Source organism: Spermophilus citellus (genome assembly GCF_964194105.1).
Source record: "Spermophilus citellus genome assembly, chromosome: 5".
In the NCBI taxonomy this organism is placed as follows: domain Eukaryota; kingdom Metazoa; phylum Chordata; class Mammalia; order Rodentia; family Sciuridae; genus Spermophilus; species Spermophilus citellus.
Genome location: NC_138186.1, coordinates 51,721,974 through 51,733,591, shown reverse-complemented (window position 1 = coordinate 51,733,591; position 11,618 = coordinate 51,721,974). Strand labels below are relative to the sequence as shown.

Sequence of the window (11,618 nt, the reverse complement as noted above, 5' to 3'; positions counted from 1 at the left end):
GGGATTTAAAGTCACCTGCAGGACAATTCTGAGACACTCCCTTGCTAGGGGCATGCCTTACTCTTCTGCTTCCAAAGGGATGCAAGAGTAAATGGGAGCCTTCTAGCTATACTAGGAGTATGGGCCAGGGGATGGGGTCCATTCTCACGTGGTAGGAAGGGGCATGGGACACCATCACAGCTGAGAGAGGGAAAGAGGCATCTCCAGCTCCTGCGGTGCTTCCGCTTGGGCAGGGTCAAACCCACAGCTCCTTCCCCTGCATCCCTTCCTCCCACTGGGACTGGTCTGATCTTACCACTCACTTTTCAGTCTGATTATGGCTTTGAAATCCCACAGCAGAGCCCTAGACACCTGGTTGTACCCCATTTCTCAGGGCTGGGTAACATAGCCAAAGCTTCAGCACCAGAGCATTGAGGCATCAGAAACTTGGTAACCTTGACGGAGGTGCCCCTCAGCCTTGCTTTAACCTGAGGCTTTGCCCCCTGGGAGGAGCTGACTTCGTGCAGTCAGGAGTGGCTGGAGGGGCTCAGGCTACATTCCACAAAGATAAGGCAGGAAAAGAGTTCTTCCAGCCCACCATCCCAATGACCGAGATTCAGTTAGAGCTTGGAAGCAGTGGCCACCCTAGTCCTGTTTGGTTACCCTAGAGCCCACCTGCTCAGGTGGTAGGAGGACACCAGCAGCTCTCCTGGGCTTATCTTACATGAGGCCTTCCTCCTAACTGGGTCCCAGGTAGCCCAGCCTACCAGTTAGGCATCAAGGCCGAGCAGTTTGTGTCAGAGAAACAGGGCTGAAAGCTTGACTTGATCAACCCTGCCACCAGGGTCCAGAGCTGAAAGAATGGAAGAACCAGGTGGAAACTTGGAACTTTTATTAAATACGCATTCACCTGTTTGCCATCGCCACCCAGAGCAGGGAAAAATAATAATTATCAAAATAGAATTAAAAAAAACACACACAAAACAAATTAACCCCAATCCCCAGCAATCTATGTACAAGGCCACTCCCTGCCTCTCTGCCACTGAGAGGTTGGGGGGTTGCTGGGTGGTGGGAGCTGGGCACCTTTACTCCAGCCACAGGCCCCTGAGGAATTTATTCTTACTGTGGTGGCAGGAAGTCCCTAGTGCCAAGTGGCCAGGCATCTCTGCTGGCCTCTGGGGAGGTGGTTATTGCTGGGAGGGGCAGGGCTAGGCCTGCTCTGCCCCCACTGGGCTGAAGAGCTATTAGCTCTCTCCCCTGGTAGGCCGTCACCAGTCATGGTAGAGGCCAGTCCCCACTGCAGCCCCAAACTCCACCTGAGAAGGGTTATGGACTGAAGGTGGGAAGGGTGTTCTCCAAAGGGAGGAGAGTGGGCGCCAGGGCAGCCTGGTGATCAGGCTTGTGCTCCTCAGCTCCTGAGGATGACACACTCCCAATTCCCACTGCCTGGCCCTTCTTGTGTAGGGCCCCCATCCCCTTCAGTTAGACCATTTTCCTGCTGCTGTCTCACCCGAGACCTATGTGGCCACCTTCCATGTTTCAGCCACAGCTGGGGCCCTTGGAGACAGGGCCGCCTGTGAAGCACAGCACCTCCTTCAGCATAAGTGGGAGCCAGCCCTCAGGCTCAGCAACCACTCTCCGACACTGCTGTCTCCAGAGTCATAGTCCCTTGCTGCATGGCAGCAGTGGCCACGCTGATAGCCTCTTCCAAGGTCTGCTGCTCCTCCAGCTGTGGAGAAGGGAGGAACATGTGAGACACTCCCTATTAGATCCTAGCATTAGTAGTATGTGGTAGATGCCCTCCATCTACTCAGGGTCACATGTGAAGCTCTTAGTAGGGCCCCAATAACAGAAGGTTCACTTTGAAGAGTTCTATTAGGTTAGGTATGGCCAGGGACCCAGGATGGCCCAGGGTCAGAAAGATTGGTTTGTTTGTAGACTAATTGTCTGGAGAGAACCTTAGTGATCATCCACCGTTAAGTCCCAGGTGAATAAACAGAGATGAATGGCTGAGCCACAGGTGGACTGCCACGGGAGTTATCCTGAAGGCTGGAAAGGGCTTTCCTATGCTGCTTTAGCCAAGAAAGAGCTTGAGACATATGTGTGGATGGGCAGGAAGGGATTTGTCCTCTGAAATGGGCTCCTTTTGAGTCTGATGCCCTTCTCTTCAAAATTTCCACTGAATTCCTTTCCCCACTTGTTCCCTTCTCTGGCCTAAGATCCCCTTTCCTCTCAGACTTCAACCCACCTGCACTGCTATGTGCGTTCCGTTGGCTGTGGCCAACAGCGCCACCTGTTGATGATGAAGGGATGCTACACTTGAGTTCTCGGCTACCACAGCCCCAGAGGTAATGATTGTGACCTGAAACACAGAAGATCTTCCACCCACCTGCAGTACCCTCCATCTCCCCACTCCTAATAACAACACTCCACGCAAGATGGCTAGGAACAACCCAGAAAAAAAATGGACAAGACCATGTAGATCAAATTAATTAGTTTGAGGCTCTGAGGTGAATGAGATTGTGTTTTTCTCCAATTTAGAGCCCAGATGAATTCAGGATTTCAAATCATAGGACAGAGTTATAAAGGACCCCAGAGATAACTTAATCCCTTCAGCTGAAAATGGACCTTGAAGTCCATGAAAAAGTGATTGCCTACTTTTTAGCAAAGCAAATTTAGAGTAAACTGAGATTTAAAAACCATCTCTTGACCCCATTGTGTGTGTGTGTGTATGTGTGTGTGTGCGTGTGCACGCTGTACTGGGAATTGAACCCAGGGGTACTTAATACTGAGATATGCTCTCAGTACTTTTTTTAAAAGACAGGATCTCACTAAATTGTCCAGGCTGGCCTCAAACTTCTGGTCATCTTGCCTAAGCCCCTTGAGTGGCTGGGATTACAGGCATGAACCATGATACCCAACTCAAGTCAAATGCTTTTAAAGATTTGAGTTGCCCAGAGGAGCTGCGGGGAAGACCTTTTATGGTGGGGAATCTTTGTCCTTGAAAAGGCTTGGCTAATTTGGCCTGCACTTTCATGCCCACCCCATGGAAAGGTTAACAAGAGAATAAGAAACCCTAAGCAAACCGCCTGGTCATACGGGCTGCGTCTGGGTGCCATCAGCGCTGACCATGGTGACTGTATGTGTGCCAGATGTGGCCAGGTCATCGTTGTGGCTGGGGATGGTGAGGGTGGTGCTGCCGTGCTGGGTTACCACACTGATGGCACTCCCCAGGGCCTGCAAGTCTTCTGGGGACAGGCTGACCTGCCAATAGGAGGGGAGAAGATGAGCTGGAACACCAGAAAAGGGGTGTCTGAAAACCCCTCAGGAGGGTGTGTCTGCTCTCCCAGATAAGCAAGCAAAACAGGGCCAAGACAGCAGAGAGCTACGCTAAAATTGACTAACCATTTCTGTGACCACCACTTTGCCTTCAAGCCCTGCTGTTGCATCGGAGTCTTCACCAAATGTCATCCCTGACACCTCTAGAAGGCCTAGGTGTACTGGGCAGAGAGGGTGTGGACAAGGGCCAGGTTATACTGCTGGCTGGTAACACTGGTGGGACTTCCAGGCTTCCGGAACCCTATACCAACGTGCCTCTTGAGAAGGACATTCAAATGTCTCATTTGGACACCTATCAACTTCCAAGAGGAAAGCTACTATTTTCTAGAAGCTGAGACTAGGCTGGAAGCAAGAGGCTGGGCTACACGATTTGGTCCCCTCAGCTTTAGCTCTCTGAAGTCCACAGAGCTAAAATAGAAATCTGCATGGAAGTGGGGTTGTCAGAGCTTCAGAGCTACCCAGAGTTCCCAGAGAGAATGAAGTGGTCATTTTGGCCTGCCCCAGCCCTGTACCTGCTGGGCACCATCCTGAGTGATGAGAGCCACCTGGGGAGCCCCATCCTCCTCAGTCACCATGGCCACTTGAGCTGGGATGTCATCACCCTCTTCCTTCACTTCTGACAGGTAAGCAATGCGAGCTCGCTTGGGTGGTGGACTTTCCTCAGCTGTAGAGGCGGCTAGGAGAGGAGAGCCTAGGCTACCTCCTGCCATTGGATGCATCTGGGAGGTCTGGGTTGCCCCACTCTTGCCCCCTGCCCACTCCCCTCACCTTCGAGCTGCTGTTGCTCATACAGGGCCTGCTCGCTCTCCTCGGTGGCCTCTAGCTCGCCATGGGCGCTGCGCTTGTGCATGGCCAGGGTGGAGGTCTGCCGGTAGGTCTTGCCACAAGTGCTGCAGGTGTAGGGCTTGCAGTGCGTGTGCACCACATGGTGTTTGTACAGGCTTGAGTACTCAGTGAAGCGCTTTCCACAGCCTGGCACTGTGCAAACGTATGGCTTCTCCCCTGGGGACACTGGGCTGTGAGGGGGGTGGGAACTGGGGCTGGCAAGGGGGAAACTAAGGGGACAGGGATGGGGGACAGGGTTGGTGAAGGGAAAGCCAGAGGGAAGGAGAGGGACTGAGACCTGAGACTCTGAACAGACAGAGTTGGGGAAGATGGCCAGTGGATGACATGGAGGACCTGGGCATGGGATCTCTGAGCCCAGGTTTGATTTAATGTAACTGAAGTGCAGTGGTGAAAGAATGGGGTGGGCCAAGGCTGGGGTTGGGGAAGGGGTAGAGGCGCACTGAGGACTGATGAGGCTGAGGGTGGAAGGTGGGAGAGTGGTGAACAAAAGAGGCAGGAGGCGGGAATAGGGTCTGAAGTGTTAGGTAGACACGCATGGCTGAGAGATGACACAGAAGGCTGGACAAGGGATGTGACATTGGGGAGGCTGAGGACATACAGGAGTCATATGCACAGTGGATGAAGTGAGAAGCTGAAGGTGACATTTCACTGTTTCTTCCCCACCATTCTTGACCCTGGGGTCTTCTCAGGAACTCAGCCAGAGCAGAGTTTAGGGCAGGGATAGAGGAATGGTTGGGAACTGAGGGACCCCCCCCCAAGAGGGCTGGCAATACCTGACAGGCTGGACCTAATTGGAAATGGAGGAACCACTTACTGCAAGTGAAACAGTGGCTCTGGGGATACCCACCCCCAGACCAGCCTGGAATGGCCGGTGGAGAAGGGCTCCAGACTGGGAGCTGAGAGTGTGTTTCAGATCAGAAGCCTACAGTAGAGGGAGGTGGGGCCTCTAGAGGGTGGTCCTCGCATGCCAGCTGGCCCACCTGTGTGGATGCGCACGTGATTCTTGTAGTTGGTGGCGCTGGTGAAGCCACGGCCACAGTGGGGCTCAGGGCAGGTGTAGGGCCGCTCGCCTGTGTGGGTGCGCACATGTACCTTGCGGATATTAGATGTGGTGAAGGAGCGGCCACAGCCCTCAAAAGGGCACCGGAATGGGCGTTCACCTGTGCAGATGGGGGTTGTAAGGGATGGTTCAAGAAAGGTGGCCATGTTGGAGCAAGAAAGGGATGGCACTGGGTGAACTGAGTCCCCCTTCCCCAGGGGTGGGCAGGGCCTTGCCTACCAGTGTGGGTACGGACGTGCTTCTGTAGGTCTCCTGAGGTCTTGAAGGCCTTGCTGCACAGTTCCTCTGGGCACTTGTATGGTTTCTCACCAGTATGGGTTCGAACGTGGCTCTTCAGACCATAGCCTATGCAAGTGTGGGGGGTAGAGCACCAGTGGGATCTCATCTTCCACTGCTTGCCTCATTTACAGGCGCCCTCCATCCTAAACTGTGCTCTGGGAGGCTCCAAAAGCCCACACTGGTCTATTCCCTGCCTGGGCAGGAAGAGGGTGTAGAAAAGCCCACTTTGTCCTCTCCTGGGGCAGCTGGAAGCATTACAAAAATGTAAGTATGAGAACCTAGAGAATCTGTGGCTAAAGGTCTTTGTTTCACAGAAGGAAAAATATAGCCCAGAGATGCCATGGCCCTCAGCACCCCACATCTAATGATTTTCAGAGCTGATATGACAAGGAGTGTCTCTCTACCTATGCCCCTGTTTCCTTCCACTGGCCTTGACCATGCTGCATTTTGCTTCTGTAGCAGGGTTTCCTTCAAAGGCAGCACCTGGAGGTCAGAGCACTCTCAGTAGTTTCTCTAGACTGGCAGCCTGTGTTGTGCCTCTCTCAAGGAGGCTCCAAAGCTGGTCTAGAATCCTCTGCTCTCAATTAGAAGTAGTCTACCTTCAGTCTCCATCCAGGTAAGTTACCTGTGGCAAAGGCCTTTCCACAGCTGGGGAAATCACACCTGTATGGACGGTCACCTGTGTGAGCTCGTTCATGCACCTGTGAGGACAAGAAATTTCATAATTCAGAGGGACAGGAGTATAGGCTCGTCTCTGGTTCTCTTCAGGGCCCTGGTTCTTCCCTGCTATTCTGTACATGTGTATCATAACATCCTGTGCTGATGTTTCTGTGTATGTATCTCTTCCCTCTAGAAGGTAATGTGCAAATTGAGGGCAGGAACCAGTTCCAAAAAAGCAGAATGGCAGAATTTCAGCCTGGCAGGAAGGTAGGTAGAGCTGAAAATTGCCTACTAGCCACCTTACCTTTAAGTGATGTGCAGTGGTATAGAGACGCCCACAGCCCTTGTAGCCACAGCGGAATGCTCTGTCTCCAACCTGCTGCCCTTTGCCATTATGAGGAGCCTGGCTGTCATGCAGAACCTGAGGAAAAAGTCTTAGGGTCCCTATATGGATTCTCCCCATGAAGGAAAAGAAGTGGTAGCATACAGGGTCCAACTGACAGCCTATGACTCAATAACATGGTAAAACTATCAAGGGCCTCTAGGGTAGAGGACATACCCAGACAGAAAGGGAACAGATATTCAGGCACACTGCAAGAAGCCATGCTGGCATATGAAGTCATACTCATCTCTGATGGACAGAGCGGGGACAGTCACAGGGGCTGTGGTAGCTACTGAAGAAGGAATATCTCGTAGCCAATTAGGTGAGGTAGGGTGTTTGGATGGCCATACTTGAGCTAGGCTGATCTCCAGGAACCTCCCTTTTAACCACACACTCCTAAGAGGCTGCAATTCTTGATATGTTCATCCTCTGATAGGAGGGCCTCCTCCTCCTGGTGGGAAACTGCACAGAAAGAGCATGAGCAAGGGGGCTTGCTGTGTAGATGAGCTCAGCCAGGTTCACCTGGCAGAGCAAGGGGCCCACAGTGAAGTGGCTACAACCAGAAGTGCTCTAAAAGAGGGGGCACAAATTTAAGCCCTAACTACAGCACTCAGGTAACTAACAAATCCTTTGTTTTATTTCATCTCCTGGGGATACTGCTAGAGTCACCTGTCTGACACCAGCTTCAGACCACAGAGAGCCCTTACTACTCTTCTGCTTTCCTAGGCATGGTCCTAGTGGGACTGTCCCTTACTCTTTTCTTTTGGGATGCTGCAGGATCACATTCTGGTCTTTTCAGGAGATCCTGGAACTCTAGAAATCATAGTGAGTAGAGGACTAAAGGGTAAGACTAAATTCATGGCAAGATCTGTCTAATTTGGCTCCAGGTCAGAGGGGCAAATAGCTGACACCCACACAAGCACTCAGATTTCACTCCATGTCATACCAGCTCCCTGTAATCAAGGGAGTCAAGGATCGTCAGAGCTGGAAGCAATCCTGAGATCATCTGGTTCCATATTATGGTATTAGAGAGGAATAAGCTGAGGCCTGGGAGGGGAGTGACTCACCTGAGATTGGACTATGTGGTGGCAGAGCCAGCACATATTTTAGGGCTCATGGTCTAAATAAAGCCCAATTGTTTTTCTATCAGTGGTCAGTCTCACATTTGGTTTCTAAAATATTCCCTGGGAACAGGGGTGGGAGTGGGCAATAGCCAAAAGTGGTCTGCCATAGTTTTGTGTGGTGTTTTTTTTTTTTTTTTTTTGAACTGGATTGAACCTAGGGGCACTTAACCACTGAGCCACATCCCCAGCTCTTTTTCATTAAGTTACTTAGGGCCTCTCTAAATTGTTGAGGCTGGCTTTGAACTTGTGATTTTCTGCCTCAGCCTCCTGAGCTACTGGGATTACAGGTGTGCAGCACCACACCAGTTTGTGTTTCATTTTGAAGTAACATGAAGATTTCCTCTTTTCCTTTACCACACAGCCAATTTCACTGTATAAAAACAACTTTTCTTCAATCTTTGGGTAAATCTGGTGTTTCAGGAAACTGCCACAAATACTCCAAAGCTCTGCGGTCCAGCCAGGGAGAGATCATTCCAATCTGGAAAATTCACAGATCTCAGATCTCTGTGTTCCTGTTCTTCCAACAGGCAGCACCACAATTTCAGCAGAGGATGCTCAGAATGACTGGTATTTGAAGGGAAAGAGCCTTTTTTTTCCTCCTTTTTTCAGTACTTGAGATCAAGCCCAGGGCCTTGCTTATGCCAGGCAAGTTCTCTGCCTCTGAGCTGTATCTCCAGCCGTGAGCCAGGAGTCTATTTTTCAACTGTTACTGTGTGGGCCTCAGGTTCCAAGAATCCCACCTGCTCTGTTGCATATGCCCTGGTCATTGCCCTGCCATGCTTATTTTCCCAATGACTAAATAGTTACAGAGAAGAAATAAATACAAGAGTATCTGACTTCAGTGGACAAAACAAAAACAAAAAACTAATAAAAGACACTGGCAGGGGCTTTCCCAAAAAGTACAGAGGACTATTACAGCAGCCAAAGAGAAGCTGGGCCTAACTTCCCATCACACAATGCCACTTTTTTTTTTTTTTTTTTTTTTACAGCAGCCTTCTCTCTTCAGAGATAGGCGTAAATGTAATCAACCGTAGCAGACCCAGCCCATGCCCTGGACAGGGACATGTGAGATGATCTGGGGTAACTTGGGTAGAGGGGCAAAGACAGTATTGCCCAGGTCATGTTCAAGCACAGGGATGCTCCTGTCCTCTGGAGAGGTGAAGTTCTGGTAGGGCCAAGAGGTAGTGGACAGGTGAAGCCCCACTGTTGTGAGTGATGGACAGTGTCAGGATCTGCGTGCTCACCTTGCTTGCATACTGCTCCAGGGCTACCACTGTGTCTGCGCTAAAGCCCTCATCATCTTCTGCTGCCAGATCTTCTAAGCCCACCTCTGTCTGCACGGCCAGGATGGTGCTGTCTGATGACACAGCCACAGGATGGTGAATGTAGGCAGTGGAGCCATCTTCCAGCTGCACAGCTTCCAGGGCACTGGGATCATAGCCCTCTGCAAGGAACACATGATTAGCCCTGATGCCACACAAGAGGAGAAGACAGAGCTGGGAATCTGGCTTTAACTTAACGAGAGGTACACATTCCAAGGAGTTTGAACATCAAGTTTCTCCTGGCCTTCACCTTGGTGATTCCTTCTTGCTAGTGGGAATTCCTTCTGGGGTTGCCTCTCCTAAGGACAAGGTCTCTATGGTGTGCTGATTGGAAACTCACTAGCTCCTCAAGGACCTAATGGGACCACCATCACTTGGGCTTAGATGGCCACAAAGACTTCCCGATCAAGCACCCCTCACCTGTTCTACTTCCTTCTAGGCAGCATGGCATCTATAGGGATCTTACAGGACACAAAGGTGATCCCATCACCTAACTGCTTTAACAGTTCAAATGTTTCCCACTGGTCTTAGGACAAACACCAAGATCCAAACCCCAAAGCAATCAGTGAGTTCTCTGCCTTTCTCATTCTGGCTTCCTCTTAACCACTCTCCTCTCTCCCTTAGTCTCCTAGCTCCCAGAAGTTCCTAGAATGTGCCATTATTTCTCCCAGCTCTCCAGCTCCATGCCTACCATGCTGTTCCTCTGTCTGCAGCACTGAATGCTCCCTGCCACCCTCCTTCCCCTAGCTAAATCTATCCATCCTTCAGCTCTCAGTTCCAGCATCACTTCCTTAGAGAAGTCCTCTCTGAGCCTGATCCCAGTTTGTAATGATCAGTTCATCAGTGATGGCTTATTTCACTTCTCTTTCCCCCTCTAGACTATGGGTGAGCATGGACTGTGTCAAATTGATTCTCCCTTGTATGCTTCATGCCTAGCACAATGGCTGGCATATAGTCGTTGCCCAAGAAGCTACTTGTAGATGGGTAGATGGACCAAATCATTTTTTAGGAACTCAGAGCTCTATTCTCCCCCCCCCCGGCCCCCCAGGGATTTAACTCAGGAGCACCTGGCCACTGAGCCACATTCCAGCCCTATTTTGTATTTTATTTAGAGACAGAGTCTCACTGAGTTGCTTAGAACCTTGCCACTGCTGAGGCAGGCTTTGAACTCATGATCCTCCTGCCTCAGCCTCTTGAGCCTCTGGGATTACAGGCATGTGGTATCGTACCTGGCAGGAGCACTATTCTTAAATATTGGTTAAGTTTCTTTTTTCCTGGCTACGGATGATGTCCTCAAGTCCTATTTAAAGCCTTAATACTTTGTGGACGTGCTGGAGCCAAAGTCACCACCAAGGCCCACATACAGACTCTTAAGGCTCAGCCTCCTGGTGGCAGAGATAGCTGTATGCACAGGAAAGGTGGGCAAGGCTGCTAACAAAAGTGAGCATACATGTGCTTCGGGGAGGACAGCATCTGTGTCTATATTCTAATCCTCACAATGTGCCACTCTATCCCCCCTGTCCCAACCTCTGTCAGTTCTGTGTCCATTCTTTTCCCCGTCAGCTGTGATGTCCATGAACCCACCTTTGGGTGTGCGGTGTATATAGGCCATGCTGCCATCTTCCAGTTGCACAGGCTGTCCATCCTCAAAGGAGAGAGATTCTGTAATGACAGCAATGCCAGCCTTTCTCTGGAGCTTGGAGCCACAGAGGGGTCCTTGATGGGGACTGCCATCCCTCCACAAGACAGGGGTGTGTTGGTGTCCTCACCTTTCTGTACTGTCACTTGGTGAATGTATGCGGTGGTCCCATCCTCAAGCTGGATCACTTGCCCTTCAAGCAGCTTCTCTCCTATGGAGGTGGAAATGGAGAGAAATGGGCCAGGCCTGAAAAGGACTCAGAGATGCCTGTTTTTAGAAAAGGCCATTTGAGACTCTGGGCATGAGCCTGTAGCACAGATAATGTTCACCAAGTTTCCTTGCTCCTGGACTTCCTAGGCCTGGGCCTTGAGGCACTGAGAATAAAGACATCCTGTCATTCAGGAACCTTGCATCTCCCAGCAGATCCCCTTCCTGTCACTCACAGGGGAGAAACTTCCTTTATTATTCCGCCCATGCCCAGCAAAGTGGGGATTTCCAGCCTAACAGAAATTGCTGAGGGGCTGGGGATGTGGCTCAAGCGGTAGCGTGCTCGCCTGGCATGCGTGCGGCCCAGGTTCGATCCTCAGCACCACATACCAACAAAGATGTTGTGTCCACCGAGAACTAAAAATAAATATATATATATATAAAAAAAAGAAATTGCTGAGATTGAACTAAATGGAGAACAAAGGAAACCCAGGAAGGACCCAAATGGTAAAAACTCAGATATAGCTCAAACTAATGAAATCAAAATATATTCCTTTATTTCACACTGTGGTAGTGTGCCAAGACCTTGAGCCTCTGATAAGACAGTAGTATAGCACAGTGGTTAAAAGTAATGGGTTCTGGAACCAGGTTAAGCCTCCTGAGTGTGAATTCCAGCTCTATTTCTTATAAGCTGTGTGGCCTGGATCAGCTTTTTAATCTTTGTGTCTCAGTTTCTTTCTTCTTCTTCTTCTTCTTTTTTTTTTTTTTGGTGGTGCTGGGG

At 50.5% G+C, this 11,618-nt stretch overlaps 1 protein-coding gene across 3 annotated transcripts in view; it reads right to left on the bottom strand.

The window, feature by feature from the left end:
* Positions 1-851: 851 nt before the first annotated feature.
* ZNF76 (zinc finger protein 76) overlaps positions 852-11,618 on the bottom strand; it is a 34,816-nt gene continuing 24,049 nt past the window's right edge. Inside the window, exons 3-14 of one of the 3 annotated variants that reach the window (XM_081295988.1) lie at positions 10,761-10,841; positions 10,576-10,653; positions 8,914-9,113; positions 6,468-6,584; positions 6,129-6,204; positions 5,444-5,569; positions 5,145-5,324; positions 4,087-4,320; positions 3,831-4,009; positions 3,079-3,243; positions 2,228-2,341; positions 853-1,708 (exon numbers count right to left, since the gene is read on the bottom strand). In XM_081295988.1, the coding sequence (XP_081152114.1) occupies positions 1,604-1,708; positions 2,228-2,341; positions 3,079-3,243; positions 3,831-4,009; positions 4,087-4,320; positions 5,145-5,324; positions 5,444-5,569; positions 6,129-6,204; positions 6,468-6,584; positions 8,914-9,113; positions 10,576-10,653; positions 10,761-10,841 (1,655 nt within the window). In that variant the 3' untranslated portion in view covers positions 853-1,603. Of the gene's footprint in view, positions 1,709-2,227; positions 2,342-3,078; positions 3,244-3,830; positions 4,010-4,086; positions 4,321-5,144; positions 5,325-5,443; positions 5,570-6,128; positions 6,205-6,467; positions 6,585-8,913; positions 9,114-10,575; positions 10,654-10,760; positions 10,842-11,618 lie in introns of all 3 variants that reach the window. The other 2 variants (XM_081295989.1, XM_081295990.1) reach the window with 2 other exon arrangements.